The sequence below is a fragment of the Thermobia domestica genome, chromosome 8, assembly GCF_964235325.1.
Source record: "Thermobia domestica chromosome 8, izTheDome1.hap1.1, whole genome shotgun sequence".
Taxonomy (NCBI): Eukaryota; Metazoa; Arthropoda; class Insecta; order Zygentoma; family Lepismatidae; genus Thermobia; species Thermobia domestica.
This window is the reverse complement of record NC_137461.1, coordinates 105,012,224-105,031,258: the sequence shown is the minus strand read 5'-3', so window position 1 is coordinate 105,031,258 and position 19,035 is coordinate 105,012,224. Positions and strand designations below refer to the sequence as shown.

General features: G+C 37.7%; 1 protein-coding gene across 2 annotated transcripts in view; it reads right to left on the bottom strand.

Annotated features, from left to right (window-relative positions):
• Positions 1–19,035, bottom strand: part of LOC145693108 (acid sphingomyelinase-like phosphodiesterase 3b) — a 670,115-nt gene that overhangs the window by 85,634 nt on the left and 565,446 nt on the right. For both annotated transcript variants that reach the window (XM_081768814.1, XM_081768813.1), the window contains exon 6: positions 12,153–12,265. In XM_081768814.1, the coding sequence (XP_081624940.1) occupies positions 12,153–12,265 (113 nt within the window). The remainder of the gene's footprint in view (positions 1–12,152; positions 12,266–19,035) is intronic.

The following is a 19,035-nucleotide window of genomic DNA, read 5'->3' as shown; positions in this document are numbered from 1 at the left end:
AGATTACGTATAGTTTTAAGATGTGTTATGGCCTTGTTGTCTGTATGGACAACAGTTTCTCTACCAAGAATATAATCTGCGAATCTCTCACACAGAAATACTACTGCTAATAATTCTGTCTGGAAAATAGACAATGACATTTCAGTGGGCTTAATACGTCTACTGGCATAAGAGATAACTCTAAATTCGTCACCTTCGTACTGACCAATATATCCTCCAATAGCTATAGCAGAGGAATCTGAGAAGATGTGAAAAGTTTGACTCATGTCAGGCAATGCTAAGGCAGGAGGAGAAATTAACTCTTGCTTTAATAGTTCAAAAGCTTTCAGCTGTCTTGGGCCGAACTGAAATTTCACTTCCTTGCGTAGAAGATGCACTAAATCTTCAGTTAATTCGGCGTAATTGTTAATGAATTTGCGACGCCAATTAGCTATGCCCAAAAATTGACGTAACTGCTTACGAGTTCTAGGCACAGGAAAATTTCTAATAGTTTCATTCAGCTTGGAGTTAACCTTAACTTCTCGGCCAGATATAATGTGTCCTAGAAATAACAGCTCGGGAAACAAGAATCTACATTTACGAAAATTTAAAGAAAAGTTCAACTTGTTTAACGTATACAGAATAAATTCCAAATGCTCGAAGTGTTGTTCTATAGAGGGGGAAAAGCAAAGAAGGTCGTCTAAATAACAGGAGACAAAATGTTTTGTGGACAGGTCGAATATACTGTTCATAACGAACTGAAACAAACTGGTAGCAGATTTCAGTCCCATCACTAGGTAACGAAAACAATATTGTCTTCCTTCAAATAAGAAAGCGGTCTTCTCATAAGAATCTTCTTCTAAGGGTAGACAATAATATCCATCTTTACAGTCAAATGAAGAAAACACCATAGAACCTTTAAGACGAGCTAATATATCTTGTATGGGCTCCACTCGCACGTTAGCAGATATTACCTTTCTATTCAGGTGCCTTAAATCCAATGTGGGTCTAATAGACTGCTTGTCTGCCTTATATACACAGTGCACCGGATTTAAATACGGTGACAATCTCTCTTCAATGACTCCCCATTCTAACCATTTTTGCAAGAGTTTTCTAAATGGTTCTCGCATTGAGTAGGCTATCGGGTATGGCTTGCACACCACTGGCTCGTTATCGGTAAGTTCGATCTTCAGCGGCTTTATCTTTACTGGCCTAGGTCTCTCAGAGAATAATTCTCGGTACCGAATTAATACATCTACTAATCTTGACTTAACATCTTCCGTTAAATCAGTTCTGGACAAAATAGTATCTTGAATTTCGCTCACGGGCACCAAGTAATCATCTTCTTGGTTCACTTCTTGTATTAAAGGTTCTGGTTCCATTGAACTTATCCATAGGGAGTTCAGGTTCAATTTGGCTGGCTTGCCATCTAAATCTTTGAAGGAAAGAATGCGGTTAGCAAAGTCCACAACACAGCTGTATTTACTCAAGAAAGGAGTTCCTAGGAGAACGTCTGACTTCATACCTTCCACAATGAAGAAAGAAACTTCGAGAACATGACCAGAGAATTCTAGATATAAAGTTTTTTGGCCTTTAACTCGGTGTTTGTTATCACCTACAAAGGCTTGCAGAGTTACACGCTTGGCTGGCACGAGCTTGGCGGTGGGTAACACTTCTACAATCCTTTTCCAATTATCATAACTCAAAAGGTTAGCTTCGCTCCCACTATCAATTATACAGGATAGGGATAAACCTGCTATCTGGCCTGACAGATAAGGTGACTTTACGAAAGTACTATTTTCATTAACACTGTCATGAGAATTTTCATTTAAAATAAAATAAACTTGAAGAGGAGACTGAGTGAACCATGTACCGTTAGTTCGGTTGGATAATATAGCTTCCGGTCGCTTACTACAATCTTGGCGGGCTCCAGGCGACCGATCAGGAGTCTGCCCTGTTAATTTAAAGTTGCATTACATTGAGCATAAGGCTCAGAGACAGTTTGTGAATTTACACCCATACTTTCATGATTATTCCTAAAATTAGGACAATGATTACAATTACAACAAGATGAAATAGGTTCAGCCTGTTCACAAGAATTTCCTGATTGACTGCTAACATTTCTACTAGCATTTCTATTTCTAACATTTACTCTTCTTACGTTACGATTAGCCTGTCTGTTATTAAAATTACCATTATTCTGTCTATTGTTGAAATTGTTACTACTATTGTTATTATTACGGTTACCAAAACCAAACCTTCTTCGGTTATTACGCCTAAAATTAACATTATTGTTATTACTGTTGCTGTTACCAGGAGGATTATTACCTAAGTAATCCTTTACGTTAGCATATCCCACTTGAGCCCACTTCTCTTTAGTAGGTACTTTATTTTCAGAACTGGAATTTACACTAGAGCTACCTTGTTCATTATTGTTTTCATTGATCATAGTAGTGGCGAGATTAACATCAAAATGCACATTGCGCTTCTTACTCTTACTAGGAGGATCATTATCATTACCTGCTTTACGTTTGAAACTAAATGACTCTAAAGACACTAGAGGGCTGTTTAATAGCTTAGTTTTATCGGGTACTTCTAACCGCATTAGGCGCTCAGCGAGTTCAGAGACCGAAGTGATTTCTACTTGGCTTAAAGTAAATTGATACTCTGGAGGTAATGTATCAATTAAATAATCCACTAATTCTATTTGTGACATGTTATTCTTGAGCATTCTTAAACCTTTAGAGAGTTTCCACACAAACTCAGAAGCTTTTCCGTGAATGCTGGGGTTATACTTGGTGGACAGCAAATATCTCCACTGAGCCCTACAAACTTTTGGATTTAGATATTGCGACAAGAAAAGACGTTTAAAGTCATGATATGAATGAATTTGATCCGAGACCTGCGAAATCCAACAAGCAGCAGAATCTTTCATAGCTCTCATAGCAACTAACACTTGATATTCAGGATCAAGATTCAACAACTTAAAATTCTGTTCTAATTGCTGTAAGAAATCAAGCGGAGAAATTTCTAACACATTACCTGTAAACTCAGGGAAATGACTCAAATCGGACAGACGTAACGATTTTAGACCATGACCATTATTATTGTTACCATTGATGCTAGACAGTGGACAACCGTTTGACAAGAAAGAGGGGACATCTGGCTCCAAAGTGGAAGTTCTTGGGTAGGCAGAGTCACCTCGACCAACACTGACTGACGAAACACAAGGCAAATCCTTCCTATCTTTAGCATACTGAGAAAGAAAAGGGTTGAATAAATTATTTCGCTCATAACTAGGAAGACCATCAGCTTTCCGACCATCCAGAACTTTGTCATGGCTAGGCTGAGAATGAGTACAATGACTATGCGGCATACCATGGGAAGAAGCAGTGGAAACACAATTAACATTGTTAAAGAAATGCTGTACCTGGGACAGATTGACTTTGGCAGGGCGAAGACAAGAGGTAGTGGTTACTGAAGTAGTTCCAATCAAAGGACTAGAAACAACCACTGGAATATCAGACTGACTACTGCCCTCACAAGTACTAGGATTAACAAGACCTAAAAATCTTTCAAAGTCTGTGAAGTGTCTACGCTCCACGTTAACAACATCAGAATTGAGCTGGTTACTTTGCTCTTCCACTTCTTCGTCGTAATCTTGATCAAAAAGGCTGTCAACCTTTTCCTTCAAGGCTTCAAGTTCGTCCCGTAGTCCTAAACAAGAGTTGCTGGTCTGATGGATTTCTTTCACTTGGGTAGACAATGCTTCCAATTGACGCTTACACACGCTGTTGTCCCTTAAGCAATTAAGCAAGGTTTCTTCCTGAGAGGCTAAATTCTCATTTACCACTTCCAGTTGATGATTCAATTCCGTCGTATTGTTTTCCAATTGGTTACTCAAGGCTGCTATACGAGCATCCTGCTCTTTGATGTGACGATCCACGGTGTCCTTCAGTTCAGACATTTCTTTTCCCACACTAATCACAGTGGACTGGACTTGAGAGACTTCTTCAGTCACAACCACTTTTATAGAGTTTATTTGGGTAGTGAGCTGCGCTAAGAGTTCAGAAAAATCAGAAGCAATACCAACTTCACTACTACTTCCACTTTGACACTTCTCTACCAGAGATCCAGTGTTTACATCTTCTAATTCAATAGTATTATCTGCTAAATCAGGAGATTGTACCAAACATGAATTACAATCCCACGAAACATTGGGCTTGCCCTTTTCGGCAAAAGCTTCTTCACTTAATCCTGCACACTGTCTACAGTACCAAGAATTACAGGATGTACACTCTAATAAAGTGCCCGAATGGCCACACTGACGAGTTTTCCTCTTAGACTTGTTCATTCTGGCACTAACAGTTTAACACATGCACTAAGATTGAAAGAATACACTGAAAAGACAGTTTATTTGACGTTAAACACTCAATTGACTTTTACTTCACTGATATATGATGCGGGTCCCCAACCCAATTCGACAATGTCAATAAAGAGCGCTGCACCTCACCTACGATGAAAGTTGACTTAAGACAGCAAGACTTTTTTTTTTTTTTTGGAAAATTCAAAGATGACGGTATCCATCTTCGGAAGCTAAGGAATATACAAAATGTACAAGATACTGATAAACAAGAATTGCAATACAATACCAACAAAATCCTATATAGAGAAATAAAAATAGAAATCACTAGAACACAAGAAAAATCAAAAGGTACCAGCCGATATCCTGGCGATCAGGTCGCCAAAAACAAACACACCGCTGTAGCGCCCCAGAGGGCCCAATCCCTGGCAGGCTACAGCTGAGTGTGATTGCTCAGTACCAGAGCACTGAGATGATAATTATATGGTATGGGTCGCCACCTGTGATCTACTCGGAACACAGGAAAGAAATAACCACAGATGCTAACACTGTATGAAATTGCGCTAAATCAATGCGTTAATAAAAGAACGAGAAAAAGAAAAAAAAAAACAAACTTTTAGTACAACGGTAAAACGAATCCAACATGTGCGAGACTGCCCCCTGTACACTCTACGAATGCACAGAACACAGCCCTTCCCTTGTGCTGTGATTTCCTTACCTATTTGAAGCTTATGAGAATGCCAAAGCTGAAATGCAAGACTGCAGAGTTAATTTCGCAAAACATAACACTTATGGTAGGGTGTTGCAACATTTTATTGGACTGAAAACATTCACAGATTAAGAATAATGGGATTTCACCAATTATCACACTGAAATACTATTGAAATTACCATTATGACTGCTATCTGAAATAACCTTGCAATGTTATACTTAGGGACTTGCTCAGTTGCTTAACTGAATAAACTCACTCCCATCATATTGCTATATTGTAATTGAAAATAATGATATGGGATTCAACACTCTTATAAAACAAAAATATTGGAACATATACATATATATATTTCTATAAAATTGCATAACGAGTAATATGACACTAACAGATAATAGGATAAATGGCTCGAGCAAACGTAGATTTACTTACCACGACTAGTCGGGTTTACACTAATTATGTAATACTCAGAAGTATAATATGATGCACTTACTAGTAATCACCATGGCAGTAGGGAACCCCAAAGAAACATCATGCTAGATAGGTTCTCACTACATTGTATGTAAACATAAGACAAGTGATTCGTCCCAAATGAATAAAAACATACGGTAAATGTAAATAAAAGGTGGACAAATTAGACCAGTGTAAATATTAGACATTAGGAGTAAAGCAGACAAAGTATTACTGAACGCCAGTGCTGATCAGGATGCTAGGTACAAGTGAGCATCATGATTATACAGACGTAATGCTCTGACTAACAAAACCCATGTAATCGTCAAGTAGTGGCGTATTTGGACAGAACTTAAAAGGAAACGCCGGTAACGTGATACATATAGACTGACAACAGTAAAAGTCACACCAGCTTTAAGTGTAGAAACAAAAGGACAACATATTGAATCAATTTGTGCTAGACGGCCAGGTGTCTCCTAAATACTGAAAGCACACTCCTGCTTCCGACAGTGATAAACTCAATACACAGCAGTTAACTAAACAATCATATAGGTAGTGGTGTTCCTATGGCTTACTTCAGCATTGATAAGTGCAAACAGACAATCGTCGAAATTACATTCTTAAGATGGGCATCAGCGAATCCACATACGGGCGCTATGCAATATGATTCAAATTGGTCAGCAGCAGAAAAGATAATTCTGTGCAAAGTAGAATCATGGTCAGCCTGCTACGAAGGCGGGCACACACACAACACAGGGTACTTACCCTTCTGACAGGTGTAAACAAGCAGAGACTGCTATACCTTTCATAAATACACATGCACCATTAACGGAACACATTTCCAACTGGACACCAAGAAATACACACTAACTGCTATTCAAAACGCATACGATGCACAGAAACTGAGACAGAATAACTGATCACTGTTGTGGAGAACTTCCCTTAAGCTATAACGTCTAGAAGATAGAACATGAGGAGAATTCTTCATCTTGCACACAACTCGATCTGGGCAGGTGAAAGCTGGGGGGGCACCGTCGCCAAAAGTAAACACACCTATCCTGATGCTAAAAATCCATGACGTTCACTGGACAGTTTAACAGACAATGAAGATAAAGTATATATTATGAATATCAACGGAGATTTTGACTAATAAGTAGCGCTATCATAACATCGTACTGAGCACATATTAATTGAACGCTTCGTAAGAGACACAAATAGTGTGTTGATGAAACTTAAACGTGTAGATGTTAACTCTTATGAATAGACACTTCAAATTGTAAGCCTATGTACAAAGTTCCATTCCAACTTCTTGGGAATTGTCACTCGGGAGAACTGGATCACATAAGTCACCAGGTTACGTACGATTAAATGGCTAAACAACACAAGCAAAATTAGCAGGAACAAGGGATAAACCTGTATCCGTACTTGCCACTTGAATAAATCATAATGATGACAATGTTCTGGATTCCACTTCCGGAATGTCATATTTTCACTGGCAAATTTACCATAAACTCTTGATGCTTCCATATTACATAAAGGCACGGATATTTCGGAGTAGGACAGATGATGAAAGTACTTACTTCTGATACGCTTCACGGACATTGCGAATGAGTTGGGGGGGGGGCCCGCTGCTAAAAATTTAAGTGAACATTAGATACAACATTTCTGACTGCAAGTAAAAATATGGCTCACTGGAAAACATGATGAGCAGTCCGCTCTGAGAATGTTATTCACTAGATATTTGAGTATGCAGAAGTAACTGAACAGAGCCAAATTAAAACAATACACCTTCACAAAGATGGTTCACGTGGCAGCCTGGGCTAATAAGTGTATCCCAACTACATTCGGAATTTCATGCTATGTTAGATAGTGGCACACTTGCCAAAACTCATGAAACAGTTCCTTGAGGCATAAAGTGAATCACACAAATTATAATACGTAACGATGGTGGCTGTAAATTATAGATTTAACAAAGTTTAGCAACGCGCACTAAATTAATCATGCCATGATGTCTTCATGTTGACCTCGAGTACGCAGAATCCCTTGCGCGAACCCGCGAACATGATGCTTCGGCAGGGTTGCCAAATACAAAAGGATTACAAGAGGTAAGTAATAACTTGTACTAATAATACAATTGTAGATTCATTTACAATGGGGCGTTACAATATCACGAGATACATTAAGCAATATAACATAAGATATAGATTCTCTGGTGCAGTACTGAATGACTCACGTAATGCAGAGTCGAACTCAAGTGTTGTGAGTGAAATGTTATAATTCTCAGTATTAGTGCTACGAAAATTTAGCGGGTTCTGCTCGAAACGAAACAGTGAAAGTGATTAAACTCGTCAGAATAGTGTGCAGATTCGGAGATAGAAGAAAAGTGTTAGCCCAAAATGTTGGCTATTTCTGTGCAGTTAGTCTCGAGAACCCTACCTACTTTTAGAGCAGGCATACTAAGGAGTACTATTTCCTCCCCTATTGATTGAGCGAGCCTATTACAGTCAGAAGTCTAGTTATCGACTACTGAGGGACGAGAGCTTGGACGCCTCGATAACTTAATAAATTAAACGTTTCAAAATCCTACAATATCGAGCGAACGAAATACAAATTGAATTAAAATCTTATTTGAACATACCTCATTTGTTGCCGAGTGTTTTCTGTGTGGTGTTCCTGGGTTCCGCTCCATTGGAGATACTTACTTCGGTAGTGGTTCGGATTCCTCGTGAATCAATAGGTCCCATTTCATATAGCCCCGATGTTTTGAAGGGACGATGTTACAATCAACGAATCAACTTATTGGATTGCATTTCTTGTGCTACAATGTGTGATTGAAGATAGTTAATGAAAATTCCTTGTTTGGTCTAGTGTGCGTAAACAATAGTATACAGAAACAATATTGAACATATAAATTAAACACAATTTTGAGGGATGTATGACCGAATGGAATCTAGAATTGATGGTCTTTGTTAACAACATTTCTTGTGGAGAAATTATAGGAACTACAGAGATATCTAGTTGTAAATCATATAAACTGAAATACAGAAATCAGAATTCAGAGACAGAAATACATCGGAAGAGTTCACAGGGTATGCGTATATATCAGACGGGAGAGAATGATTAAAAACCTGCAATAACTTGATACGATAATCTAACCATTTGTTTGGAAAACATCACCAATCATAGAGAGAAAGGAGAGGAATAATAAAATCAATGCGTTTCGGAATGTATTTGTAAAGGGTCCACATCGTTTCATTATCCAAACATAAAACAGTAAATTTGTGATTAATGACATACTGGAATCAAATTTTCACGCCACGCTTTCTGTATGTTTTCAAGTGGCAGTATGATTGAAATTGTATTCCCTACTCCTCCCTCTCTCCTTTCGCAGTCAATGATGGTAATGAATGCCATTTTCGGTCAAAGAATTGCAACGTTAGTAGACTGGGGAAAATTCTAGAACAGAACTGAATTTCATGTTTGAAGACCCATTGTTTCATTTTTATTTCCATTTGAATATATTGAATTAAAAGTATATCTATGCTTACTTTGAAAATTACGTACTGTCAATTTTCGCACTAAGAAACGCTGCCTCGTACTCGGTAATAGTATTTACAAAGAGAAAAAATCATTACAACATTATTTGAACTTCCATTTCAACATTACGAATGAACTTTTCAGTTTCCAATCAAATCATGGTTATCGCTGAACATACTCAAACAAGACTTGTTTTTCTACTCGACTTCGATATGTGAAGTACTAAACATTTTTGTTATTTTGGAAGAAAGAGAAACTAGTGAATTTTTACTCTTTATTTAGCATTAGTATCAATCTATAATTTATTTCAAGGAGCAAACTCCCAAGGATCACAGTTATCAAATGTTTTGTAAGCCTAAACCTGTGAAAAATTTGAAAGTAAAGAAAATGCATCAGTAAGGTCAAGTTTGGTAACACGCAAAATTTCCAATATCAACTATCCAATGGTGATATACCTACATTGATTTTAATTGAAGGGTGTAATAATTACTCTAATTACTCTAAAGAGAATGTAATATAAGTATGCACACCTGAACCACGAACTGAGTTCAGTCACTGATGTGTACAGACTTTCGGAATGACGGCTGGGGGGGGGGGAGGAGAGATCAAACTGCTTTCTTAAGACATGCCAGTAAAGAAGGTGTTAAATTTGTTAGAAATGCTTATCGTTTAATAGGGCCTTGTTCGAATACTAAAATATCAGAGAGAACATATGCTGTGAGTATGTTCACGCACCAATTTCTATGTAAGTGAACCAACTTTGTTGATTTGAAGTTGGTTAATATCATCTTAAAACAAATCTCATTATGAACAAAGGTTCCAAGTAACAGTACCGAAATACAAATTACTACTTCAATATATAAATACAAATGATATACAAATTTAGTCTTGTATGCTCCTTATCATATGAATCATATTTACATCAGAAATACATAGTTGTCCCTTGTTACTATGTGCTTAGTTTAAAAATAATTATATGAAGTATCCAATTAACTAATTTTCAGAAATCTCATCAGTTTCCGCCCAAACTTACACGTGATGATATTTATTCAGATTCCTGTTTCTTTATACTTTTGAATAATAATAATAATAATAATAATAATAATAATAATAATAATAATAATAATAATAATAATAATAATAATAATAATAATAATAATAATAATAATAAAAAGCATTATGCTTTGTCCATTTATAATCACAGTTTGCTTTACTTTGCAGACAGTGTTTTATCCGGTCTAAAGCAAACAGTGCTTCAGATTTTTTGAGGATGAGAGGAATCTGAAGCTCTAAGAGATAGGCCATATTTTCACCTACACGCTACTCTTATAACTTCAAATATTTTGGTGAGGAATTCTAGAACTTCGGTGGGGAAATTTTCTCTCCCTAACATGTCTGAATAAAACAGTGTTTACAGGTAAGTTGTTGCTAACGATTTCGTTCTTTAAATTGTGAATGAAAAGAAATACTATATGTTTGGAGTCTTACATTCAATTAGAGATTTATGCTAACATTATACAAGTACAGAGATGTAAACCATGAACATTCTACGATTCAATGGATGTATTTGGGTTTCTAAATCATTGCTCAACAAAACATTTGCAAAATTAAACCATAAAATACTTAAAAATTATTTATGAACTGTAGTGATATTTACATGTTAGGGTAAAATGGTAAATGGTAAATTACAAGCACCTTCCACCTGGACAAATTATAATTGCTGACCTCTACTCTGAGCAGTTGCAAAGGATGCACCGTCCATTGCGGTAGAAGAAGCCGGCACTAGTAAATCGTAAGGATGTCATGATCCTGCACGACAATGCCAAGCCGCATGTAGCGAAGAGGACCTGGGATACTCTTTAACAACTTGGCTGGAAGACACTGTGACATGCTTCATATTCATCGGACCTTGCGGCAACGGATTGCCAGCTGTTCCATTTCCTCGACAACCACCTCCGTAGAAGATTCTTCGTAAATGAGGAAGACCTGTGGAACGCACTCACAGACTTCTTTAGATCCACGATCACCGAGCTTTATCACCAGAATATTGTGCAGCTCCAGGAACGTTGACAACAGATGTTGAATACTGATGGAAATTACTTCTAAACTTAAAATTACTACCTTCCACTGTATTGCTCTTTGATTATTACTGTTCGAGAACAGCAAGAGCTTTTGTTTGTAAAATATCTACTACGGTATATTGTAAATAAATTTTTATATTTACTGTAATGCGCCTTTAAATAGCCATTTTCCTCTGATTCCACTGATTTCAAACTCAAAAGTCAATTCTGAAATTATTTTGTATTTTCAAATACAAAACAAGCCATATATACCATAGAATAATTATATAGTATAAGATGTTTTAGCTGCTCTTCCCGCTGAAACTGTGGAGGTCGTGGCGCCACCACTCAAGGAAGTTGGACATCACGAACTACTAAAAGCAAGAACGAATCAAATCATTCAGAGCGCCTGAGTCTGATAGAATTAGCCAATGACACACTTTGCTACTACCAATAGCAGACGATGCAGTTAGTTACAACTCTAGCCGGTAGTGTCGCAGAATCACTTTCGTTGCATTGTGGGAGAAAAAAATAATTTCCATTAGTTATATAGGAAGTGGTTCATCAGGGCTAGTAACATAGAGAACGGATAGAAACAGTATGGCAGTGGCGGATTAAGACGGTAAAAATTGGGGGCAGCCAGAACCCAGATTATGATAGGTACACCATAAGTTTATTATAAACTTTCAAAAATATATTTTTTATTAGCTTAAATTATTTATGTCACTCAAAAGACTAGTCCCCCCAGGCCCAGGCTAGTTCCGCCACTGCATTTATGAAGAGTAGTACCATTAATAATAGAAGGTTGATGGATTACGTGAGGTGAGGTGATTTTGAGTTTTACGTCCCGTTCAGCAGCGAGGCTATATGAGACGTGGACCTACTGACTAACGTGGAATCCGAACCACATGAGCTCCCGCCGGGAATCGAACCCGGGTCTCCCACGCCAAAGGCGCGTACGCTAACCGCTTAGCCACGAAGAAGCTCTACTGATGGATTAAGTATGTAACGGTAAGTTTACTTAACTGACAAATGCAATGTACTATTTTCTTACCTGTCCTGTGTCCGTGTCAAATTTATACAAACGAAGACCAGGGTTGTTGGGTCCGTTGGCAGTTCTCCAAGGAGTGACAGCTGGCGCCAAGAATATGGAGGAAACTGGGTCACCTGAAAAACAGACAGGATAAAAGGAAATGTTAAACTGTAGCGTGTTAAATTAACATATTATAAACTGTTACATATAACATTACCTAACAATTCAGTCCACACATTATTATGCTTCAAACTGAAAGTATTAAAACATATTAAGTTGGATATTTGTATTTTAGGATTTTGTGGCAGATTAGTACATTTATTATGCATCTGATATACTTGTGCAGTCGGCAAAATTGATAACTAATTTGGTTGTTTACAAGTAACGTCAGACGTATGGCAGTTATCGAAGTTAGGCTGGCCGCATATTGACCAGAGGCAGGACAGCCAAGCTGAGCCAGAGGGAGGCTGGAGGGGATGATGAGCGTTTCAATAACAAAATTGGAGTCGAATTTGTCTAGCACGTGTTCGAGTGAATATGGGGTACAAGGCTTTATTCTATTGCCTGCAGAACATCAGCTCTGCTGTCCTGTCCTTTGGTAAATAAGCGGCCTGCCTTCGATGCTTTTTACATTAAGTTTCTCGTATTTGCATGTTTCTCCCTAGAAAACAATTAGGATAAGTTAAATCTAATCACATTTGTAAGATAGTACTCATGTACACACTTGCTTGTTTTGCGTTGAATATGTAAAAGTATTTAAAATGGGATCAAAGTTTAAGATAGTAACTATTTAACATGAGATCAAGGTGATTACAAGTCCTACATTGAATATAGGGTTGCCAACTTTTGGAAATGGAAATACCGGACAATCAAATATTCTTGAGATTGTGACATCATAATTAATCATGGCAAATGTAATTGACAATATAATCATGGTATGCACAAAATATACTTGAAAAATAAGTCTAACCAGCTTTGCTGGGACTGATACTGTCTCATAATGCCTACATATTTGTACTGGATCTGGGTACATTATTTAATTGGAAGATGTAGAAAATGAAATGAAATTTTTTAGTTTTACGTCCCACGGTTATGCCTGTTAGGCTAAAGGAGACGGTGATGATGAGTGATGAATGAAATGGTGGAATGAAGAAAGTGGGAGGAAACGGGAGAACCCCCAGAAAACCCACGCACACGGTGTTTGTCTACCACAAAGTTCACTTGGCGGGGGGTGGGATCGAACCCGGGACCCCAAACACCAAAGGTGAGCGCTCTACCACTGAGCCACCGCGGCCCTGGAAGATGTAGGTGAGGATGAAGCAGTGTTTCCTGCGCTCTTGAAAGTGTACTTTTATTGATCTTTAGCAGTTTTGATAAGTTCAGTAAATTTTTCTGCCTTCAACTCTCCAGCAAATTCCGCGCACGACAGGTCGATATCAAAACGAATTACAAGCTCTGCTTTAATCATGTTCATCGACAAACGATTCCTTTCGTCAATCCAAAATAATGTGAATAGAATAGAGAATTGAACTAGAAGGAGGAAAAATTACCGGGCATTTAACGTCCGGTTTATAGGTCGTACCGGACACCGGACAAGATCAAAAACCGAATTGTCCGGTAAAATACTGGACTGTTGGCAACCGTAATTGAAGATCTGAATCGAAAAACATGGAAAATATAACATTGAATGTTATTGTTTGGAAGTGCTTTTCCGTAGTTTGTTATTAATAATGTTCCTTGTTCCCCCCAGCCCATTAAAGTTCCAACTGCTTGAAACAAATATATATCAACGTGAAAAATATGTATACATGTCTGTAAACTTGGAATGTTTTTAGTTCAGGTTCAAAATTTATATTTTTGTGTTGGTAAGTACTGTTCCATGTTCAAAGTATGAATAACTGGTTGTGTTCCAATATCCTAATGAAAGAGTAGTAAAACTCTATTGATGTCTGAGTCTTAATCAATTCCATCAAGGAAATTCTGAAGTGATACCAGCGTGTTGTATTACAATATTTTTGAGTGATTGTTGTGAATTACGTAATAAAATGTACCGCAATCACACACCTACTTACAAAGTGTTTCCACCAATAATCTGTTATTAAATATCTGAGAGTTGAGTTAATTTTGAGTTTAACGTCCTTTTCAGCAGCGACGTTATGTTAGACGGGACCTACTGATTAACATGGAATCTGAACCACATGAGCTCCCTCCGGGAATCGAACCCGGATCTCCCACGGCAAAGTAAATGTCTGGAAGACTACTAACTTTGGTTTCTCGTTGTTTGCGAGTAAAGTCCAGTAAAGCATTATAGCCAAATAAAATTTTTTCTGTCATTAAAGTTTTCTATTGCAGCGAAGTAACACCTGAATGCAAGAAAGTCCTTAATCCCTGAAGTACATTGAATAACATCAGCTGATGCTATTCTATTCAACTGAGATTTTGTATTAAAATGAGAGTATTGAGTTGCACTTAGATTGTAGTAATATGCAATTAAATAGCCCTTAGAACATTGATGCTGATGAATAGAGAAACTGAAAATAGGAAAAAAGAAGTGAAATTGGGATGTTTATGAATTCAAGTTCTCCATTCATCTGGCGCTTCTATTTTCCTCTTCAAATCACAACAGTCATTTCAACAACATTATACAACAAAACAAATCAAACAATGGAGTATGGTCATTAATATTTACAGCTTATATTCCGGTAATTCGATAAAGGAATGCAGAAAACCACCCTCTTCCCTTAACAACACCATATAAACACAACAGCACACTGGCGCAAATCCCGGGGAGGATGAGGGGGACATGTCCCCTTCAATCTTGGAACTAGGGGGGACAGTCCCTCCAATAATCCGATTTGAAATGCGTTTTTCGGGGAGAAATGTGATTATCTATGTCCGACTGCCACAATAGGAAAGTGAGATGAAATTGATGTCTCCAGAATAAGCCTAAAATATTCCTGCCTCCCTCAAATGTTGAATACACCTCTGCTTACCTGATCCTCCACAGCATTGTTTTTCTACTTCATAAATATTTTGAACGTCGCTTAAAAGAAGATTATGGGAACGGTCTTACCTGTACCCCCCCCTCTAATGTTGACGAAGAATTTGCTCCGCTGCAACAGCAGCGACTCTACAGAATTAACGGATTGGTGCATCAGATAGGCAATGCAGTAAAACAGCTCACGAATAACAATTCAATCTCTTTTAAGGTGAAAAAGTAACGCTTCGTTATTAACGAGTTTGATTTACCAAAATTCTATTATGTAATTAATCTATATGTGCATGAATATATCTCTATCTATCTATCTATCTATCTATCTATCTATCTATCTATCTATCTATCTATCTATATATATATATATATATATATATATATATATATATATATATATAGGGCGAGTCAAAATAAGTATTACAAGCCAATATCTCGCGAACTATACATCAAATAAGAAAAATGTTAAAAGTCAATGTATATACAATACAGAGGGGCCTAAAATGGATCACACATGAGGTTCCTCCTCTCTCCATTTTTGGAGGAGGGGGTGTGCGTGAAAATTTCAAATGAGAATATAGGTCGAGAGATACCTCGTTCGAAAAAGCTTTGAAAATTGAACAATTTTTGTAGGAAACATTTTTGATATGGGGCACCGTTTTCAAGATGGTCCCCAAAAATGGTCCTGTATCAGATAAAATTTCCAGTACTTATAAATCAGAAACGGCTGAGTAGAAAACGTTAAAGTAAACTACGAAAAAGCTACAGGCAACGTGGAGTGGTGTTGTCGTGGTGTCTCCAGGGCCTCCATCATGGGGTCCCGGGACCTACTTGAAAATTTCAAATGAGAATATAGGTCGAGTGATACCTTGTTTGATAGATCGTGGGAAGCCAAACAGCTTAGTACAAAATTTGTTTTGATTTCGGGCAAGCCTGTTTCAAAATGGCCGCCGAAAATGGTTCCATGTTCAGGTACAAAGCGAGTGTTACAAGCCAATATCCCGCGAAATATGCATCAAATAAGAAAAGTGTTAAGAGTCAATGTACTGTACAATAGAGACGGTCTAAAATATGGGTGAAACACGAGGTTCCCCCGCCCCCATTTTGGAGAGAGGGGTGTACGTGGAATTTTCAAATGGCAACATAGGGCGAGTGATACCTTCTTTGATAGATCGTGAAGCACCAAACAGCCTAGTACAAAACCTGTTTTGATTTCAGGCAAGCCTGTCTCAACAGAATCACCACAAGCTAATATCCTGCGAAATAGTAGAATAACGTTGAGTAATTTTACGGGGTATGTGCAATGTTAAAAATTGTAATTCCAATCACTGTAAAGCAAATAATTTCAACAATTACCGTGTCACAAATGATGCTCGATATGTTCGCTATCCTGCTCCACACACCCTCCAAGTGGCTGCAAAGGAATGTTCGTACAGCATGTAGCATTTCTGGAGTGATGGATGCACACACATTGAATACGCGCCTTCATATTATCAGTAGTTGTCGGTACGTTAGACATTACCCGATCTTTAACATAACCTCAGAGGAAAAAATCAAATCGGGTTAGGTCAGGAGATCGTGGAGGCCAGGCTATCCCGAAATCGAAACAAATTTTGTACTGAACTGTTTGGTTTCCCACGATCTATCAAACAAGGCATCACTCGATCTATATTCCCATTTGAAATTTTCAAGTTGGTCACGGGACCCCATGATGGGGGCCCTGGGGACACCGCGACAACACCATTCCACGTTGCCTATAGCTTTTATCTTTTCCATTGTTTGTTTCATTGTTTTCTACTCAACCGTTTCTGATTTATAAGTACTGGAAATTTTATCTGATACAGGACTATTTTTGAGAGCCATCTTGAAAACGGTGCCCCATATCAAAAATTGTTTCCTTCAAAAATTGTTCAATTTTCAAAGCTCTTTCGAACGAGGTATCACTCGACCTATGTTCCCATTTGAAAATTTCACGTACACCCCCTCCCCCGACATGGGGGCGGGGGAACCTCATGTCTGGCCCATTTTAAGGCCCCTCTGTATTGTACGTTGACTCTTAACATTTTTCTTATTTGATGTATAGTTCGCGAGATATTGGCTTGTAACACTTATTTTGAGTCACCCTGTATATATATAGGGTGTTAATGAACTATATCGACAATCTGTAAGAGGTGATTCCTCACATCAAAATAAGAGAAAACGTTCATATGGACCTATGGCGAAAAGTGCATAGTTTCAGAGCTATATATATATATATATATATATATATATATATATATATATATATATATATATATATATATATATATATATATATATATATATATATTTCCTCCGTAAAAGAAATAACTATACAGTTGTTACCTGCAATTTAAGAAGAACTCGGTTGACACTACACACACTTCGGAACTTTTTTTTTTTTTTTCATGATTGAATACTCCTTAATCACACGCTCTTCCAATACACCATATTAGTCATGCTAATTACAGATTGTGGTTGTCTTTCCTTTGAGCGAAAACTTGCAAGAATGCCCAAACGATTTTGGAGTAGTGTCGTGGGGCTCCATCTTGCTGCCACCACAATTCTTGAAAATTCTGTCGCCTATAAAGTTCTGGGATGATAGTTTCCCTTAGTAACTGTATGTAGCTTTATCCTGTGACGCCAGGTTACGGAGAAACGCGTCAATCAGTCCTTCCTACGTAACGCCACCCCCAGAGCATCGTTCCCGGGAACTGGAAATCATGTTCAATGGTAACACTGGGAGTCTCTGATCACCAAACCACGCAGTAATGTCTGTTGACCGATCCTGATGTATGAAATTTACCCTCATCAGTCCACACAATATTTCGGATAAGGTCAGGTCTTTCCCGAAACTTGATCAACATCAACTCTGCAAGCTCAAGTTACTTGTCGAAGTCATCCTGTTTAAGAAAATGAATAAGCCGCGGATGGTATGGCGTCAGCTTCATGTCACTCAAAACTCTATGCAAATTTGTCCTCGAAATGTCCAGCAGGGCAGACAAACGGTGAGTAGAGAGATAGTGTCAGTTCCACAGTGCAACACGTCCTTAGTTCTCGAATGACCAGGGTGATTGGGATTCAAAGCACTGGTAGTTTTATCAAACTGCTAGTTTATTCGAGTGATTGTGTCCCTGTAGATTGTTAGCGATTCAAACTGTTCCAATAGCATATGCTGTATTTCTGATACATCTTTAGTAACAGAGAAAAGGCTCACCCATTTTACACGCTGCAAGATAGACAACCATCATCCGATCATGTTGCTTCCCAAATGCGCAGTAAAAATCCGAGTATTGGCCTCGTTCCCAGTATGTTGTATGATGATGCCATCTATCGATAAGAAAAAGTACTTCTTGATTTTCCAGTGTGTTGTTTGGTGGATTGGTTATTAATTATCAAAAACTGTCTAATTGAGTCTGATCCAACCAGTATACTCAAGAAGAGAAGTGTCAATATTATTTCTTTATTGAACTTAGTATCTCTTATCAGCACCGAGACTCTATGAGACGTGAACCTTCAGTTTAAGGGGGAATTTGAACCACCGTAATTGGTTCAATGCTCTCCTACTGGGAATCGAATCTGGAACTACATGCACAAAGGCGCGCGCTAGCCACTTGACTACCAGATGGGGTTATAAATATAAATATTGTTACTAAAATTTACTAAAGGAAATTCTCGATGGTATAAATTAGTTTTAAGTTATTTGATAAAACTGTAAATTGAAATTCAGAAAATTTGCCACAAAGACACTAAAAGTATCAATTCTTGGAGCGACAAATAGTAAAATATCGGTACAAAAAATCAAAATAATAAAATACTATTTCTTCTTATAACATCGTGTGACATTTATTGTATTTGATTCCACTATGCCTACCACACACACACACTCATACA